General features: G+C 44.3%; 1 protein-coding gene across 6 annotated transcripts in view; it reads right to left on the reverse strand.

The window, feature by feature from the left end:
* PRDM16 (PR/SET domain 16) overlaps positions 1–20,866 on the reverse strand; it is a 537,737-nt gene that overhangs the window by 52,037 nt on the left and 464,834 nt on the right. For all 6 annotated transcript variants that reach the window (XM_075906567.2, XM_075906568.2, XM_075906569.2 and 3 more), the window contains 4 exons: positions 17,998–18,100; positions 6,152–6,350; positions 1,919–2,066; positions 709–862 (listed from right to left, as the gene is read on the reverse strand). In XM_075906567.2, the coding sequence (XP_075762682.2) occupies positions 709–862; positions 1,919–2,066; positions 6,152–6,350; positions 17,998–18,100 (604 nt within the window). The remainder of the gene's footprint in view (positions 1–708; positions 863–1,918; positions 2,067–6,151; positions 6,351–17,997; positions 18,101–20,866) is intronic.

The following is a 20,866-nucleotide window of genomic DNA, read 5'->3' on the forward strand; positions in this document are numbered from 1 at the left end:
ATCAAGCTGGAGGACTTCTTACTCTGACTCCTATAACTCTCACTGTACGAGGAGTAAGGGAAGTCGGAGGAAGAGTGCTCTGTTTCGAAGTAAGTGCTGTGTAGATAGCACCAAAACTCGAAATAAGCTCTTTTGCAATGACCTACACAATTGACGTAGCTCAGTTTGTGTAGCTTATTTCGAGTTAAGCCCTGCAGTATAGACACGGCCTCTTGATGCAGCTAATTTGTCATTTAAATGGTGGCCGAGTAATGTCTAGATTAAAGGCTTCATGAATAAAGAAGAAAAAAAACTCCCTGCTTTTTAAAGTGTCTTATTTCTAGTATCTGCTGCTTTCCTAAATTCTTCACACTGGGCATGTGATTTGAAGCCCCCAGAAACACATTTCTCTCAGGCTATCTATTTATGTCACCCACAGGAACATTTGAAAGAGAGAGAGAGAAAGAAAAGATATGAGAAAATGGCATCCCTGAGACTGCTGAGCAACTCAGCTTTTAACTTGTCAAGAAAGTCAAAAACTGCCATGAATGTTTACTGAAAAAACAAGGCGCATGCAAAAAAAAAATTGCTGGGGAATTTCATCTTGTGCTCTGACCTATAAAATTACAGCGGCTGCTCGACAGAGGTACAGCCCGTGCCGGGGGCCCCCCTCAGGATATGTGCAATTAGAGCAAAAGCCAGAGCACTGTGATGGCCGTGACAACTTACATATGAAAGGTTTGACAGTGCTGTGAATGTGCTTGTGTTGTTTGAGGCCAGACGAGGTGGCAAAGGTTTTGCCGCAGTCCGGGCAGGCGTGGGCTCGCGCACCAACGTGCTGGGAACGGATGTGCCGCTGGAGGTTGCTAGGGTCAGTAAACACCTGAGAAAACGAGAACAGAGAAAAGGCTTTGAGGGGACCCAGACCGATGGGGAGTGGGAGGAAGCAGCGGTGGGAGGCTTGGCTGACAACTGTTGTTTGTCGTAAACGTGGTCCGGATTAAGAGATGCTGAGTTCAGCACAGCAGGGTTTTCTCCTTGCTCAGCAAAGAGATAACAGCTACAATCCGTGCTGACTTGTATCAGGCGAATCTGTCGGCACCCGACTCCTCTATGGTATCCCCGAGTTTATGGATAGTTTTGCTTCTGAACAGCTCAGTCTAGCTGCCTGACAACACACATGCTTCACGGGGCTCTCCTAAAATCTAGAGAGCCTCGTGATGCTGGGGAAAAGGCTATGGGAATGGCTGCTTGCTGGTGGATCGGGTCCCACATCCAAGTTTACAGGCTGAGGAGTCTGTTCTTTGCTTCCTGTTACTCATACAACCTTATTCTGAATAAGGGTTGCAATCGTCATGCCTACAGGCCAGGGGTGGGCAATAATTTTTGCAGGGGGGCCACTTAATGAATTTTGGTACATGGACACAGGCTGGCTCCACCCCCGGAAGGGGAGGGGTCTGGGGAGAAAGGGGAGGGGCTAAGGACTAGCCTCCCCCCAGAGGTGTGTGGGCCAAAGGCTTTGAATTAAAAACACCACTCCTGGCCCCACCACTACCGCGTTGCCTAGCAGCCTCCTGGAGTTGCTGCAGCTGCTTAAAATGCTCATGGCTCCAGCCCCTACCGGGGTACAGCAGCGACAGGGAGCCATGAGTCATTTAAGTAGGATCCTGCTGCCTGAACTACTGTCTGGAAATTTGGAGGCACGGGCAGCAGAATATAAATAGAAAGTGGCCAGATGCAGTCCAGGGGCCGGACCAAAGTGTCAGGTGGGCCGGATCCGGCCCCTGGGCTGCATCTTACTGAGCACCTGCTCAAGATGGTAAAACCATGCCGACAGCCACTGCGTTTGATTATTGCCGCAGCGTCATTTCTCCTGCTCACCAGGTCTTTTCCTGGACGGCGCTGGGAAACCCGAGCTGCATAAGGGCCTGAACCATACCTTCACACAGTTTTCACATTCAAATCGCTTGCCACTGTCATGTGACATCTGGTGACGAATCAGGTTCGATTTCCAGTTGAAAGCCTTTGGACATTGGTCACACTTGTACTCCCTCTCCTCCGTGTGGATTATCATGTGCTGCTCCAGGCTAGGAAAGAAAGACAGGCACAGAGCAGAGATTTCAGGCATTCAGCCACAGTCAGAGAGCTAATGAATAACATAGTCCTTGACCGGTTCTAATTTAGGGACAGCCCAATTGTACCTCCAATTTAGAGACACTTGTTGACAATGGAGCGACAGTGACCGCAATCCTGTCTCATGCATGGTTCTTCAGGGCCTCTGTACCAAGGAGATGCTGGAACCTGCCCCACCACCTTACCGTCAGGGCTCCCCTTATCCCTCCTGCCCCAGGGCCGCCTGGCTTTTTGTTGTCCCATCCCGTTTCAGCCGGACCCGAGGGTGACAGATGAAGATGGTGGTGACATTAAAGATGGTGACAGAGAAACAGGTCGATAAGCCATTGCTTTTTTTTTCAGAACTAATGATCTGAGATGGTGCTTCTCACATGACGGGACTTCAAAATCTTTTAAAATAAGGCGGCCAGCAGGTTAACGAGCAAGGCTGTGTCTAGGGAAATGTTCTTTTTTTTTTTCTTTTGGCATTTCATTCCACATTTGAAAACAGGTCCATTCTACCCTCTAAAATTTGCTACGTTTCAAGAATTTCCTCCCTCAAAAGTGGGCTCCATTTAGCTTGAAAAAGAGAGAAAACGGACCCCCAGTCCTGCAGGGCCACGAAGGGAAAAAACCTACAGGGGACAGAGACTCCTGAAGTTCCAGCAAGGAAAGACGAGCTATTCACGGTAGCTGCTGACTCGATCCTGTTGCCATTTTCATGGGCATAAAGCCCATCGCGCTGCAGAACACTGGGGACTCCGCATTTGAAAGAAATGTGATAAGGTGCAAACACATTTCACTTTTAAATGTCAGACATCTTTTATGACTTAACTCGGCGATTTCAACTTCTGCCAACTGGCAGCGCGTCTCAAACCAGGCCCGATGATGGCCAGCCGAAGTGGCTGCTGGAAGACAGCCATTACACAGATAGCTTTTCAGAGCAAGCCGTAGGTTGCTGTATTTCCCCCATGCCAAAATATTCTGTCTGCCTTTTCATCTTGAGTGTATGTGTCAGCAAGCAACTCTCCTGCTGTGCCAGCAAACCAGGGGGTGACAGTAAAGGGAAGCCACTGGGATGGGCGGTGGGATGGGTAAGAAGGGCAGGATAGTCCTCCTCCAAGGATGAACATATAGTGTGGTAAAGATTTACCCCATTAGCAACTCAAGTGCCAAAAAGCTGGAAGTTGTTCACCCTGGAAATCCTGTGATCCCGAGAAAGGAGGAACATTTGTAACTCACATTGGCTTCCAATACAGATCACTGGGAGTAGCAGATACTCATCCACAGAACTGTTAAAATCCATTGAAATTTAACAGAAAATGAAATCCTCTCGATAGGTTTTTAAAAAATTGTCTCTATAAACATTTAACGTGGGTATTCAATTCTATATTATATTCTACAGGACAGTTAAAAACCTGCTAGAAAGGTTCTGTCTGTAAGTTATATTCCATAGACCCTATTCTATAAAGGTACGACATCTCAAGATTAGGCCGTATGGCTGGGATTTTGACATGATCATTATGGTGTTAAGAACCCAGGAATTAGGTACTTAACTCCCTAAGGCCTAGTGTAAACCCTGACAATGATCTAATCTGTGTCACTTCAGCGACGCAACTAGTGTATCTGAAGTTGACGTATTTACGGCGGCATCTTGCATGCAGTAAGGTTGGCAGGGGCTGCTCTCCTGTCAATGCCAGCTACTCTTCTCATCCTGGTGCAGGACTGGCTTTGATGGGAGAGTGCTCAGAAATTGATTTATCATGTCTGGGCAGACACGATAAATCAATGGCCGGTGTATCGATCACTGAAACATCATTCCCCAGCACTGTGGAGACAAGTCCTTAGTTTCTTTCGCCACTCCCAGCCAAAACTGAAAATTGAAATATTCAAATATCTGTGACATGACAGCATTTGAGGGTTCACAAGTTATGACAACTCTGCATGTTGCTGTTTCTGCACGCCACCTCTGGGGCGTGGCTAGATTTCCTTCTGGCGGCTAACCATTTCTGATGAACCAAGGCAGTTTAAAATCTCCCTGCTCCATGGGACATCCTCTCTTTTCTCTTCAAATTCTGATTGCTAATTGTCACAAGCAAAACACTTGCTGTTGACTTGCTGTTATTGATGAAGAATAATCACCCATTCTGATAAAGAAAGTAGGTTCACCCATGAAGTGATATTATTTTCCTGCGGTTAGTCGTGATTTATGAGTTTATTTTGAGGAAAATATGGACAACTAAACTCAATATTTACAAGAAAATATCTAGTGAGATTAGCACATCTGTTTACCTCGTCATCTGCTAAGTGCTCAATTTCGGCTGTCTACTGATATTCTTGATTTGATCTCTATTACATTCCAAGAATGATTAGGCAAACTAGGTGTATTGACTGGATTTATTCAGCTGCATTAGCGGGGGTTCTCTCTCTTTATGAATAAAGGGCAATGTTCAGATTTGCTGGGGAGCAAACAAAATTGGTAGTTTCCAACTGAAGTTGCATTACATTTAATCTATGCATGGAATTAAATTTTTGGGAAAGGGAATTGTAAGTAAGTTTAACTGGGCAGAGGATTTTTAAGTTTTTTTAAAGGTGACCAGTTTAATGCACACATAGGCACTCTGCAATTGCCACATTTTCATTAAAACCTTCCCTGTAAAATTCATTATAAAAGGCTGATACTACTAAAGAGAAGAGACTAAACTGAGCTTTATCATTCATTCTCCCCTTTCCCCCAGTGAGTTATTTCTCATTCACTTCAGAAAGGATTGGAAAGCAGAAAATATTTGTAAAGAAAATTTTCACTAAATACATTTTAACAAAGATTTTGTTGCGATGGAAATTTTTGGATCACCTCTGTAGGACGGGCAATGCTGTAATCCTACTGCCATGTTTCTCTGGCAGAGAACCTCATCCCCTTGACTTCAGTGGTGAAGGAACATCTATGGATGGTGATTCCACCACCTCCTGACGGAACCACCTCGTGCTTCCCCACCCTTCTAGGGAAAGAGTTTTTCCTAATATCCATAAGAACATAAGAATGGCCATAATGGGTCAGGCCAAAGGTCCATCCAGCCCAGTATCCTGTCTGCCAACAGTGGCCAATGCCAGGTGCCCCAGAGGGAGTGAATCGAACAGGTACTGATCAAGCGATCTCTCTCCTGCCATCCATCTCCACCCTCTGACAAACAGAAGCTAGGGACACCATTCCTTACCTATACTAGCTAATAGCCATTTATGGACTTAACCTCCATGAATTTGTCTAGTTCTATTTTAAAATCTGTTATAATCCTAGCCTTCACAACCTCCTCAGGCAAGGAGTTCCACAGGGTGATTATGCGCTGTGTGAAGAACTTTCTTCTAGGTTCCAACCTAGACCTCCACCACTGCAACCTGAGACCATTGCTCCTCGTTCTGCCATCCGCCACTATGGGTATGTCTAGACTACATGCCTCTGTCGCCAGAGGCATGTAGATTAGGCTACCCGACATAGTAAAATGAAGTGGCGATTTAAATAATCGCCGCTTCATTTAAATTTACATGGCTGCCGCGCTGAGCCGACAAACAGCTGATCAGGAGGTTTACCTGGGTGGTCGACAAATAGCTTTGATGTCGACACCCGCGCGTCCAGACTATCGCGCTGAGCCGACAAACAGCTGATTAGCTGTTTGTCGGCTCAGCGCGGCAGCCATGTAAATTTAAATGAAGCGGCGATTATTTAAATTGCCGCTTCATTTTACTATGTCGGGTAGCCTAATCTACATGCCTCTGGCGACAGAGGCATGTAGTCTAGACGTACCCTATGAGAACAGCCTCTTTCCATCCTCTTTGGAACCCCCCTTCAGGTAGTTGAAGGCTGCTACCAAATCCCCCCTCACTCTTCTCTTTTGCAGACTAAATAAGCCCAAATCCCTCAGGATGGTGGCCTACAGCTGAAAAGCCATGATCTACTGCCACTCCTGCTCCCCCAGATCCATGCACTTCAAAGTCATATTTTGTGTTAGGATAATTTCTTTTACTTTTCCACGTCCCACACGAGTTTCTGTGGCCTCAGCAATACCTGTATTTATTGGGGAACATTCTCTCACAGTCTTTGCACTCGTAGACCTGGCCATCGCTTAGCCCTTCCGGTTTGATCTCCTCATTCAGCGTCTCATACAGTGAGCCGACAGAGTTGCAGGCATATTTCTTGTGTCGCCGCAGGTCCAGCTTCGACTGGAAGAGTTCATCGCAGTCCTCACAGCGAAACGTGGGCTCTTCTACAACCAGAAAGACAAAAGAGGCCTGTTGCGGAAAGTCTGAACAATGTCAACTCTTTGGAGCCACAATTTCGCCTGGGAATAAAATGATGGGCACTGCACATAGCCCGAACAGAGCGTGTTTGAATGCTGCCGATACAGAATGTACCTCCGCGAACTGGGCTGGGGCAGTGAATATCAAACCTGAATGGTGCAAATACAACCATCAAACAACCTAAAAAGCCTGTGGCTTTCCGCATGCTCTGTGCTACAGAAAAGTGCCTTGAACAGCAGCAATTTGAACACCTCCGTCTGCTTTTTGTCCTCAACTCTGCTGGGGCTTTTTGCTGACACCGACAGGAGTTCCTGGATATACATAGTGTTGGGGCTTGGGGTTGTTTTATTTTATTTTGGCAATTACATGGTTTCTAAAATACAAATAACGTTGCGGCTGTTTCCTCACATGGGCCTGCCAAGAGGTGGGGAGGAAAGTTTTGCAAACCAGAAGGATTCCCGTCTCAAAAGGAACCCTGTAAAAAGATAATATATTTATGCTAGGAAAAGCTCCTCTACTTTAAGGCAACCTGGAGAACATGGTTTTCAAGGGATTGCCTTCCCCACCAAATCTCTAAGCTTGCTATGAGGCAGCCACAGTGCACTATGAAGCAGGAGGGGTTCGAAACCATAGCATCATGCAGTGAAGAGAAAGAAGCCAAATTCTTTGTTAAAACAAAAAAAGATCTAATGCACATAATAAATTATTGTAGTCAAGGTCAAACAAATTAAAAAGAGGGCAGCTATTATTAAGTTTACAAGGCAGCATCCTGACTATAGTGCCAAGTCAAACAATCAGCTCAGAGCTGTAAATTTTCCAGGAGAACGACTTCTGTGAGGGAGTTGGGACAATCCAGGGTTTCTCCACCCAGCAGTCAGCCTGAAACAGAAGCTTTTGAATTACCATTTAGTCTCCTTCTGCCGGATTTCCCCCTTCCCCTCTCTCAGCCCCGTTCCATTTCTGAAAGCCTTTTTTGCACTTCACGTTTCATTCTTGCATGTTAATAGCGTTACTGCATATGTAAAGCCTGTAGCAAGACTGATTAACTCAAGAGGCGTAATACAAATATTATGTTTAAGAGGGTAGAGCTGGGAGTGAATTCATGATCTTGGCTAATATTATTAGCTCTGATGGGGATCATTGTACAAAAGGAGGTGAGAGCATAAAAGATGGGGTGCATTCCCGTAGCCTCATTCCCCTGTCTGTTGGAGTTTCTGCCTTTTTATCTTTTATCTTTTAACTTTTTACCCTTCTATAAGTTACACGTGCAAATCAGCAAAAATTGTGCATAAAATTTCAGCATCATTTGTTTTTCAAGGCCCAAATGTAGGTTCGATATAAATCAGGGGGACCACGTCTGGAGTCAAAATAGTTACACCAAAGAAAGTGAAGTCAGAATAAAGTCCGTAACTGTCCTTGCTTCCTTATTTGTGATTCAAATATTAATCCTCCTTTCTCATTGTCAGTTACTTCCAAATGCTAGGGAATGAAACTAAACAGCATCAATAATAAATAAGAATCACTACTCATGGCACTTTGTATGCAAAATAATGTTGAGCTATTAACTAATCAATTAGCTCTCCCAGCAGGGGTGCTGCTCTGTTTGGACACAGGAGGAAAATGAAACTCTGAGAACTTAAGTGACTTGCTGAAGATGAGAAGAGGAGATTGGGAGGGGGGGCGGGGAGAGGCACACGCAGGCAAGCAAGTTAATATTTCCTAAAACCAAAAGTTTCTTCCAAACATTTTTGATCAAATTTTGAAAAACGTGAAAAAAGGGGCAAGATTAGTGACATTTTCACTTTTTTCTCCTTTGAAAGTACAGGTTGAACCTCTCCCTAGTCCGGCACTCGCTGGTCCAGCAACATCCGTGGTCCGGCATGATTTTAGGTAGCCGGATGTCCACTGATCATGGGTGTGGCCAAGTTTTCCATGGTCCCATAAACTTTGTTTACAGCCACCAGTTCTGGTGCTCAGTGTTCTGTGCTGTTAGTTAGCTCTAATTCACCCCATATGTCTTCTAAGAGCCCAGTTAGCAGAGGAAGTGTTGGTGATGCTGCTAGACAATACAGACCTCCCATGGTTTGGCAAATTCTCTGGTTTGGCACCGGTCAGGTCCTGAGGGAGGCCAGATTAGAGACGTTCAACTTGTAGCTCAGATAGATAATATAATATGGGTCTGATTCCTCTGCTACTGATGTGAGCAATGACCAAAGCACTCTTGGCTTCTGTGGAAGCTGGATTGGGCTTTTTCTAGTTTTTAGGGAAGAAACAATGTTTATTAGAGATCTTCAGAACAGAACCGACATGTAAGTGACATATTTTGTGTCACTGGGGAGCGAGAATGCTAAACAACGGCAAGAGAAGCTACTCAGATTTACTAGAAGGTTGACAAGGCAATATGAGCAGGAGCACTTATTGTGTTCATTCTGTCACCAAGAAATTGTTTCTTATCAAATAAAATCGTGCGTGGATTGAGTTATCAAATTACATTGTCACGTTGTAGGGGATGTGGCAGAATGGTGTTGCTACAAAGTGATTCCAGGCTAAATGTTCAACACCATCAGAACACACATCTCTTGCCTTAATTATGTCTTTTCTGGGACAGAGCAGAGCTGGGCAGAAGCACTGGCGTACTCCCCAGATAGCATCTCCTGGAGGCTACATCCTTGTCTAAGGGTGTGTCTAGACTACCTAGTTTTGTCGACAAAAGTGGACTTTTGTTGACAAAACTATACCAGCGTCTACACTACCGCTGAGTTCTGTCGACATAACATCGACAGAACTCAGCAGTTTTGTCGACGCTGGTATACCTCATTTTACGAGGCATAACACCTTCTGTCGACAGAACTCTGTAGACAGAAGGTGTTATTGCCTGTAACATTGCGTCCAGACTACAGAGTTCTGTCGACAAAGCAGCTTGCTTTGTCGACAGAACTCAATGTGTCTGGACGCTCTTTGTCGACGGAAGTTTTGTCGACAGTATCTGTCGACAAAACGCGGTAGTCTAGACGTACCCTAATATGCCTACATTTTTGTTCTGTCTTTGGACTCCAGAGAATCAGGTGAGACAAGACTAGTTTGGGTTGTCTAGCCCCTCCTTCCCCCATCTACATAGTAACTAACATTTCTTCTCTAGAGGTTCCTTGGGCTATGTCTACACTACAGAGGTTTTCCGGGGTACCGGAGGTATCCCGGAAAAACTCTGCCACGTCCAGGGAAGCCGTCTGCTTTTTTGGATTTGTTTTTGAAAAAGCGGGCATGTTCTTTCAGAAGCTCTTTTTTTCTCATTTTATGAGGGATAAGGGCTCTTCCAAAATAGGAGGTTTTCTCCACATTTGGCCCCATGTGGACGGGCCAAATGTTGGAAAAGCCTCTTCCAAAAAAAGAATCAGAAAAAGGTATGCAAATGGTGGTTCGCAATTTGTGTACCTTTTCCCCAAAAAGAACTGCAGTGTAGATATAGCCTTGGTTTGCTTGAACTGTTCTGGCAGCAAGAACAACTACTTCAGGCCAGGTTGGAGAAAACTGATGCAAAATATGCAACTCCTGCCACCTGAACTGTGTAGCTTAAGTTGATGTACCTTGCACCGATTTTCTGGTGTGGCCCCACAGCTCAAGGTTGGCGGGACAAATGTTCCTGTCGACTTCTCTTACTGCTCGCAACAGCAATAAGTGCCAGTACCGAGAGGGGCACCCTTGGTGCTTGATTTAGCGGGTCTTGACTAGACCCGCTAAATCAAACCCTGGAGGATTGATTGCCAGAGCGTTGAATCTCTGACGAGTGGAGACATGGCCTTAGTAACTCATCCCATAGATCTTCCCTCGCTTCCTCCTCCCTCCCTCCCTCCCTCCCTCCTTCCTTTCTTCTTTCCTTCCTTCCTTCGTGATCTAGACAAAACTTTGCTCTGGACAAATAATCAAATTTCATACATAGCTGTTCTCAGTTTATATTAAAACTTCCATGGTTTGGAAATCCCACAAAAGCCTGATCTTCTATGGAGTATTCAGAGTATCATAATTCCATACAGAACGAAAATATTACTGGTCTCAGTGCATTTTGGTGTTTCATCTTTTATCCTAACCTTGGAAATGCAGAAGTGGATGATTTTGGGGGTTTTGTTTTGTTTTGTTTTTTGCACAGAAACAATTTAACAAAGAATATCCTCAAGCTTCAAAAATCCTTCCAGATTTAGGTTGGTTGGTTCTTATTTTACCCTAACCAGTTTCTAGGTATAAAATGCGCAGATGGATATAGGCCAATGATGGGTAGGTAACCTGCAGCCCATGGGCCACATACGACCCATTGGGTTCTATAAATGGCTCGAGACATTTTATTTACCATTGTCCATACACAGAGTTGGCAGATTCTGCTGGTTTCTGTCTGAGCAGTTTTTTTCCTACGGGTGTTACTGAAGTGACACACACGTAAAGCCAGGGGTGGTTGCTCCCAGCCCCACCTGCAGCCTCCCCTCTGCTGAGGCCCCACCCCCTATAGGGAGGGGAAGAGATGGAAGGAAGTGCGTGTGCACGCCCTAACCTGTGGAGCACCGGGGGAGGGGAAGAGAGAGGAGGGAGTGTGGCGCGGCTCCCGCCTCCCTGGCCCCCGGAGCTCTGGGAGTGGGGAGAGGGAGGAGGGTACATGGCACAGCTCTCGCCTCCCTCCCTGGCTACCGGGGAGGGCAGGCACTGGGAGCAGCAACACTCTGTCGGCGTTCTGGGGGTGGAGTGTGGGCGGGGCTATGTCTGGCAAAGCCTTCCCCTGCCTAGGCTACGGGATGCCTATGGTGGGTTCTGATTGCACACAACATTGACTGCATCCAATCAAAGCGCTGCTACGGTTCAATCGGCAACCCCTTCCCCCAAATCTACATACTCAAGCACAATTAGCAAAACTATATTAGCCCACAAGACCATCTTGGTTACAACGGCCTCGGTGCACTGAGATGAAGGGGTGTGTGTGTCACGCCTGCAGCCCACTCGCTAGCCCAGGTTGCCCATTGCTGATACAGGCAGATTTAGCAGGAACGCCATGACACCTGTTCTCAAGGGAGAATATTTGATTAGCTAGCTAGATACCTGCCAATATCCCGTGTACACACACACACGTGCACACACGACATCACAACACCACACCTTTAAGAAAGTAACATCTTTTGTTTCGATGCACAGCGGTTTGTGACAGCTGGTAATTCTTATTTGGCTAATCCCACCTCTCCCACTGCCCTGGCCTGCCAGCTGTCAACATTAACATAAGTTGGACATGTCTGTCCAGATCCTCAGAAGCCACAAGCTGGCCAAGATCTCTTGACACGAGCTGAATATCTGGTCCAATAAGGCTTCTGTTAAGTAATGACAGAAAAAAGAAAAAAGAAACCCAAAAAAACCAAGGCTTGGCTTGTTCAGTCACCTACATTTTTTGGTTTTGCTTTTTGTGTATCTTTTGGGCAACAAATAATTTGCAGCTACAGCTATTTATGCTTCACATCTTTTGGGGGGAAAAGTATGTATTTTGAGCAAACTTGTGAGAACTTTCTTCTTCCCTTTTCCAGTGCAAGAGCTTTTCCATGATCATGGAGAATGAACAATATGAAGGGATATGGATTTTCTAACATGGAGAAAAGAAAATGTATAAGAGAGACACAAAAGATGACAGAGACTGTGGTAGCCACAAACCCCAACATGCCCCTACTCCTTATAATTATTATCCAATTCTCAGAAACCCTAGAAATAAACTCTGTTCAACATTTATGGGGTAGGGAAGGGAGAAATTGACTGGCATGTAGATTAACTGAACACCCCAAAATGACACAGAATAGATCAGTGTTTCTTAAACTGTGTTCTGCGGCACACCAGTGTGCCGCAGAGGCCAAGAGAGTTCAAAATGGCCACCCTTAAGGGGGAAGGCGACCTTTTTTCCCCCCTCAATAACTTTCCCCGACCCCTTTTTTTTGCTCAATAACTCCCCTCTCCCTGACTCTTTTTCCCCCAATCCTTTTTTTTTTCCTCAAAAAATCCTTGGTGTTACTCATAAAAAACATTATTGTTTGGTGTTCCTCAGTCTTAAAAAAGTTTAAGAAATACTGGAATAGATGCTCTTCTTGCATTCAGAGCTCTGGATATTCATGCAAACAAATAGTGACAGTCATTAGTGAGTCCAGCCTCACAAGATCCTTGTGTATTGCTACAGGGAAAGAAAATGCAACACATATGTAAAGACTAGATCAGTACCAGGTAGGAGTGGATTCCAAATTGCAAAGGAAGCTCAACACTAAACTCAGATCTTCTGACTCTGGCCTGGTCTACATTAGGACCTGAGTCCAAAATAATCCCCCAAGGTCAAATTTGTAAGCAGTGCATCCAGCCCATTATTCCAGAATAAGGGGCCGCGGAATTGAACTCGGTAGTGCTGCTTATCATGAGGAATAGCACTATTCCCGAACTTGTGAGTCTGAAATAACATTAGTGTGGATGCTCCAAATTTGAACTAATTGGCCTACAGGAGGCCTTCTGCAGCTCCTCAGTGCTCCCTGAAAATCTGAGTCTGAGGTACCGCATCCACATTAATGGAGCTTGTCTTAGATGGGGGGAGGGATAGCTCAATGGTTTGAGCATTAGCTTGCTAAACCCAGGGTTGTGAGTTCAATCCTTGCAGAGGCCATTTGGGGCAAAAATTTGTCAGGGATAGTACTTAATCTTACTGTGAAGGCAGGGGACTGGACTCAATGACCTTTCAAGGTCCCTTCCAGCTCTAGGAGAATATCTCCATTATAAAAAAAAATATTTGATTCTTCCCTGTAGCAAGGACATGGAACTTCAAATTTGTAAAATCAGGTGCCCAGAAGTTTAAATAATCTTCTAGTATAGACATGGCCTCTCAGAGCTATGCCTTTATCTCTAGATCATCCCTCTACCTCCAGTTTATAGTCTTTGGGTTCAATAAGGGTTCCCCCCCCCCACTTTAAGTCCAATACCCAAAAACTGTGCCCTTCAAAACCAGGTTCCTACTTTGATATCTTAGCAAAAAGAAAAAGAAAAATCTGTCAACAAAAATTTGCTGCTAGTGCTCAATGTCTTGTTTGTCAAATCTGTGGTTATATGCGTCTATCTTAAGTTCTATCAGTAACACTCAGGACAAAGCAGGAATGTAACAAAAAAATAAATCAGTGCCTAATAGCTTTCAGAGAAACCAAGGGGAACACAATTATGTGGCATCTACATGCTAATCTACCAGCCTCAAGTCTCAAAGGAGTTCAAGAGCCCTACTCAAAATTCCTGCAGTGATAAGGGGTCTACTGCATGCCGCTGAGGTTTGGAGAAAAGATTTTTCTGATAATTATCTTTGTGCGGAACATTTTTGCATTTTGTTTTTTGTGCAATTCAGAGCTGAAAAGGGGGGTGAGGGGAGGTTGGGACAGGAGGAGGAAATCATTACTGAAGGTGACAAAGTATTAAAAAGACAAATATTGGATGTAGGGCTATTACAATTTAGAAGCAATTACCGGGCAAAAGCATGACACATTATTGGAAGGATGTAGATAAATGTTATATAATGACAACAAAGGCATATTGTAGGGAACGAGGTGGTTTTTTTTCTTGTTCAAATAAATGTCAATTAAAAACTAATCTTTGAAGCCAAACAGATCATCCTACATCCAACTAAGCAGCTTTGAGTTTTCTTCCTGGTTTTGCGCCTTTTTTTTTTTACAGAAATTCTCAAAGGTATATTTAGTTTTTATGCCATTATTTTAAGGGGAAAAAATACTCACTGCTCTGTCTTGCTCTCAAGAATAGCATTGGTATTTCTGAGCGGCTACTGAAAAACCCAATTCAAAAATATGAACCGGAATGTCGCAGTTAATTTGTATCATTTGTGTTTGGACCCTTTTTTTTCATTCAGAATACCCTTAGCAAAAGAGGTTTTTGGTAGAACCGTTCATTCAGACAGCAAATATCAAACAACTATTGAAGAATATGCACAGAAAGTGGAGTTTACATTTAGAGCCCTAAATATTTGCATGAGAATTCTGAAAGCAGGAGTTAAATTAATCTACCCAGTAAGGAACAAAACCCAGCATGTGACCAGAATGCCCAATCGAAATAACTTTGATTTCAAATATTGATTAGGTAACATAATAGGCAAATAGCCCATGAGCAATTCATAAGATTAAATAAATTTGTATAAATCTCTCATCAAATAATAGTGAAGAAGTTTGCACCAATCATGAACCATTCCCGCAGTCAATGTGTAAACAGAAAAGATAAACTAAATTCAGTCTTCTCTGCATTTAACTCCTCATTTTTACTTCAAAAACTAAGTCTGGGACATTTTCAGCTCACTTAATTAGCCTCATTAGCACTGGTCCTACAACTGACAAGTACCTTTTTATTGTATTTTACTAGCTATAAAATACTTGATTTCTGTTATTCCCCACCAGCTCATCATCTGATGAAGTGGGTTTTGCCTGTGAAAGCTTGATACCATATATATTTTAGTTAGTCTCTAAAGCCACGTCCACACTAGTAAACTATTTCAAAATTACTAAATTTGACTTAATAACTCCCAATTTAACAAATTCGAACTAGTTTGTCCACACTACAGGGAAGCTTTGAAATTAGTCTGAGGCTGGCTCTGTTAATTGGATTCGCTACCTCAGACTTAGAGCTTCAGGAAGTACTGGGTGGTAATTAGTTCAAATTACTATGGGTAGTTGTTATTTTGAAATAGTGGCACCAGAGCACCCACACTACTGTTATTTCGAGATAAGTATTTCAGAATTAGTGTTGCACCTGAAGAACAGCAGGAGTACAGATTTTGAATTCGGTGGCCCGTTATTTCAAAATAACAGGCTTGGGAGTGTGGACGCTCGGCTTATAAATTTGACCTTGGGGGGGATTATTTCAAAATAAAGTTTTTGTAAAGACCAGGCTAAGGTTCCATAGGACTACTTGTTGTTTTTAAATTCAGATTGGTCACTATATAATTCATCCACCCTCTCATTTTCTTTAACTTTCATTGTCACCAAATTAAAGCCAAACTAAAAAAAATAAAAATAAAATAAAATAAAATAAAATAAAATAAAATATATTAGTTAGTTCTTTAACACCCCTTATAGTAACTTTTATTTGGGAAGCACAGAGCCCTTCATGTTAGCATTCTAGTGAGTTAATTGTTTCACATGTGACTTGCAAAGGAGTTTTTAAAGAGGTGGGTTGTGTCCTTTTTTGATTCTTAAAAGGAGGCTTCTAAGGTTACATTTTCAAATTGGTTTTCTGTGGCTTAGGCTTTTACCAGAAACAACATGTCTGGTCGTCCTTGTTTTTGTGGGGAGACCACTTTCATCCCTCAGAGCTTTGTATTGTGAGCTGTGTCACTTCAAGGAGAGGGGGTACTGACCTTTTAATGTTAGTCACTGTGTTTAGTAGGTATTAATAAGACAAAACAAAACATAGAAACTTAGGAACTGTCAGACTGGGTAAGACCAAAGGCCCATCCATCTCTGACCATGCGCAGCACCAGCAACTTAAAAAAAAATTATATTCATGTCACCTATATAAAAAGCCAGTTTAAAAAAAAACACTTCTTAGTCCAAAGTCAAAGTTGTAAGTAGTCCAACTATTTTTCCTCCCCGCCCCAAAACTGCTCCATTTTTCACCCAGGCCATGACTACGCTAAGAAGCTATTTCAAATTTACTACATTCGACTTAAAAACACCCGATTTAAAAAATTCAAACTAGCATGTCCTCACTATGCGGAAGCATCGCAATGAATCCGAGGCAGGCTCCATTAATGTGGACACGCTACCTCAACTTAGAGAGCCAGGAAGCAAACTCGGGGAACTGCAGGAGACCTCCCGGATGCCAGTAAGTTTGAATTAGCAGCTCCCACACTATTATTTATTACTGTTTCAGAATTAGTGTCACTCCTCGTGAAAAGCAGGAGTACAGAGTTTGAATTCTGAGGCCCCTTATTTTGAAATAACGGGCTTGATAGTATGGACACACTGCTTATAAATTCAACCTTGAGAGGGGGTTATTTGGGAATAAGGTCTTGGTATAGAGCAGGGCTCTTTGTTTTCATGATGTTATCATATCACTAGTTCTCCAATAGTCGCAGAGTATTTCCCTGGAGATAAGCCCTCTCTATCTAATGAAATACAATCAGAAACCTCTCTCCCTTTGATCTGGAAAATCCATTTCCGGGCCATCTTTAAACATCATACAAGGGGGAAGGTGGGGATGAGGACACAAATTTGGGTTTTCTCCCCCCTTTGCAAGTTACCTTTAATTTCACATTGTCAGCTTGTGGAACACACAGAAGCAGAACCCAAGGACTGACCATTCCATGCAGTAACTAATTATGAAACACTCTTCTGTGAAAATGTAACAACTCGCTAGCGGTGCTGTGCGGTGGCTGAACTTTAATCATTAGTATCCATCTATTTAGGGGGGGAACTGACCATGCGAATGTAAGAGCTCAATACAAATGCTTAACCCGTAGGTCGGCTCAATGAGCCCTGCAACGTCCCCCTAAACAATTTGCTCACTCAGTGAGCCAGGCGATCCAGGCCCCTCACCTGCCATTCCAACCGGCTGCCAAAAAAGACGTGCATTGCCGGAAGCAATGAAGATGTTCCCTTTATTTGTGAACATTCGCCCAGCTTCTCACTCTGCATGTCAGGGGATGTTGCGGAGCCAGCCGCAGTATAACTGCGCAGTGGCTGTTCCAGCTTTGGCACCGGTCACATTGGCCATATGATCTAAAAACATGGCCTGGCTTGCAAATCTCATAATGGTTTGGCTCAGTTTGACTGGAAACAAACCACCATGGCCACCTTGGGAATTAGTGAGTTGCCCCCTATCGTATTCAAACCCTAATGTTCGTTAATACAGGTGGAACCTATTCAGTCCGGCACGCTCTGGTCCAGCAACATCCAGTGTCTGGCGTGATGTTAGTTAGCCAGATAGCCACTTATCATGGGTGTGACCAAGTTTCCTTTGGTCCCATAAAGTTTGTTCACAGCCACCAGTCCTGGCTCTCAGGGTTCTGTGCTGTTATTTAGCTCTAATTTATCACTCAGTGTCTTCTAAGAGCCCAGCAAGCAGTGGAAGTGTTGGTAATGCTGCTAGACAATATTGACCCCCCATGGTCTGGCAGATTCTCTGGTTCGGCACTGGTCAGATCCCAGGGTGTCAGACTAGAGACATTCAACCTGTATTATATGTTCATGTATCTGCTCCTGTGCTTAAGTGAAAAAAAGTTTTGCTCAGACTTCACTGACTAAGATAACCAATATAACCAGCGAGAACAGATTTGTTTGAGCATACGCTTTTGTGGACATCTGGCAAAATGGTTTTTACCCACAAAAGCGTATGCTCAAATAAACTTGTTAGTCTTTCAGGAACCACAGGGCACCTTGTTGTTTTGACAGAGGGAGATTTGTCACCATGCAAGTGAGAAAAGGTATCACTGTAAAACCTCCGAACAGCCTGCAGTTAGCAGAACAGAACACACAAGAGGGCAAACTTCGGTTCTTACAGGATGTGCTTTTGGTTCCTCCCCTCCCCGGTTGTGAGGTGCACAGAGGAGCTAGCTAACAACAAGGACCTCACCTTCCAAACTAGGTGGCATGTTCCCAAGTGAAAAGGCACCTTCCTTCATATACACCAGCAGTTCTTCTCCCGGCCCAATTTCTTTAATAACTTTGTAATAGATCTGGGGATAGGAAAACAAAGAGGAGACAGGCACGTTAAATATGCAAAGCAGCATTTTGTAATTGTATGCAACAACTCGAACGATTCTGGCTAGAAGGGGAGGCTGTCACTCAAGGTGTTTGATAATTGCGACTGAGAGCTCCTTCTCTGCCTTTATTTACACTCTACGTGTGTCAGAGTTTCATGCGGTTTGAATGATAAAGTAGTATTTACAGTAAGAGCCTCTCTCATCCAGATTACACACAAAAACTCCCCCCCCCCCCCAATAAGGTTCCTGAACTGATATTTGTTAATGTACATGGAAAATACAATTGAGCGCGGAGGCCCAATTCTTCAGCTGAGCGTAATTAGCATCGCTCCCTGGAAGTCCATGGAGATTCATTAATTTACACTGAGTCCTGAAAGATTTTCACAATTACCTTACGCCAGTGGCTCTCAGAAGTGTGATCTGACTGTTTTGCAGGTGGGCTGTGGGCTCGGGGCTAGCCCCTCCACTGCGGCAGGGAGGCTGTACTGGCGCTCCAGCCCTGCGACTCTTCCCCCCCATGACTTCTGGCTGTGAGGGGAGGGTGAGCCTCATGGATCAGATCTGGCTAGAGAGGGGGAAACAACTCCGGGTGCTGCTGCGCCTCTTCCTCCCAGCTGGGGGAATGGCAGTGCAGGAATCCGCTCACCTAGTGGCTTCTTTGCTGCTCCTATTGGCCAGAATCATGGCCAATGGGAGCAGTGGGGGGCAGTGCCTGGGAGTGGTGGGAGGCACAGAGCCAGAAAAGTGCCATCCATCCACTTCAGATACCTGCTCCTGCAAGAGTCCCCCTCACCCTCAGCCTACTCCTGAGCCCACCCTCCTTCCCTCACAGACCCCGCCACCCTCAGCCTGCTCTTGCACCCTCCCTCCCATCCAGACCCAACTGCCCTCAAGCTGCTCCTGCACCCATTTTGTTGTCATGGGTGGTTGGCCGGTGGTCGGCAGAAAGGTCTGTGTTGAGCAGCGTGGGCCGTGGGCCGAGAAGTTTGAAAGCCATTGCCTTACGCGATTCCGTCCCTATTCAAAATATCGTCAGCCACACTTAGTCCTCCATAGGCAAAACATTTGGGACTTTGGTGAGTACAGCATCTCACCTCTTAGATATTGGCCTTGCTGCACTGAAGCATGGCCAGGGAACGTAGACGGCAGTCGCCGCAACAGTTCTATGCAACCCTTAGGCCACTGCTTCAAGTGCATAATGCAGGGCTCAAATGGGCAGAAAGAATTTACAGACCACAGCTCTCTTGCGCGGGAATGAGTGTTGACCACTTGTGTATAAAGCATAACCCGGAATAGAACTCAAGGGACACATGTATTAGAAGGGACTAGCACTTGTTTTATTTGTACAAGAATCCTCATTGAATCCAAAAGACGACAGACGAATGCGGCGAGCAATACGTGCCCAACATCACATGGCAGGGAGTGTTTATTCAGCACACAACATCAGGTGCCCTGTTATTTATTATGCACCGTTCAAAACCACGTTCGAGCCTTTTACACAAGTTTGCAAAGCAACTAAGCTGACAATCTCTGATCCTCCTTTTGCAAATGATTCTCCCTGGGCAGCTCCCTGTGCCCGGGCATATTCATGTCAGCTTCATTAGAGGTGAGGCGCTAAGTGAGAGCCACGAACAACGAGGGGAGGAAAGGGTGAGGGCTACCGTAATGAGATCACGTCCTTATTTTTGGAATGTGTGCCCGAGGTTTCATTGCATTCATTTATTTTAATGAATGAATGAATGGATTAATTGTGTTTTACACACACAGACACACACACATGCCCGCACCCCTTATACGCAACGCAGGAAAGCACAGGAAAGAGTTTTTAGGAGCAAGTTGACCAAGGGGGCATGGAGCTCTGGTAATGAAAGACTGGGAGGAAACTCACGGTGAGAGGCGTTGAATTGGTGTCCCTGGTAAAGGGAAAATGCGGGGACAAAAGGTTCACAACATTCTACCCCTGCCAAGAAGATTTCCAATTTTCCAAAACTGTTCACTGGACTTTGCACTATTCTAATAGCCAGGCCCCGAGAATTCAATGGATATTAGCTATTAACCTTAAAAGTCAATTGGAAGGTTTTGTTAATACTGGGCAATCCTTTTAGTAACGGTGAAAAAATACCACAGCGTTTATAGAACAGACTCAGAAGAATTTTATTTTTCAAGTTAATCAATGGTAAGTTTCCTTCCCCCACCTCCCAGGCAATTTTCTGAGTAGACGCTAGACTATATTCAGCACTTTCATAGTTCACTGATTTAGTTACAATAATAACTCAGTCTCTGCCAATTCACCGTTTCAGTTGGAAACAAACATACAGAATTCCTATAAGTCTAATGGTGTGTACTGATCAATATCCCTTGGTTGAATATTTATTCACTGTCTCTTTCATTTCTCCATACAGACCCAGCGATACACAAGAATGGTCCAACTCCCAGAAGATTACAGCATCTGCAACCCCAGCTGAAGTTGATGAGAGCTCGGCACCTCACATGATTTGGGACTTTGTTGTTTCTGGATCTGATCTTGCCCAAACTGACATAAATCACTGTTTTTACTCCCATAAGGAGTCTCACTATGTGCAGTAGGGTAAAGTTGAATGTGGTTACTCATTCGAGTTTTTACCCCCAGAATGAATGCTTAATGAGATCAAAAAAATTCAGATACATAAATTAATTAATATTCCCCATTATAGATGAACACAGAGATGGCAGTTTATCATATGCCAGTAAGCTACATGA

Source organism: Pelodiscus sinensis, chromosome 24 (assembly GCF_052426305.1).
Source record: "Pelodiscus sinensis isolate ZL-2025 chromosome 24, ASM5242630v1, whole genome shotgun sequence".
Classification (NCBI taxonomy): Eukaryota; Metazoa; Chordata; order Testudines; family Trionychidae; genus Pelodiscus; species Pelodiscus sinensis.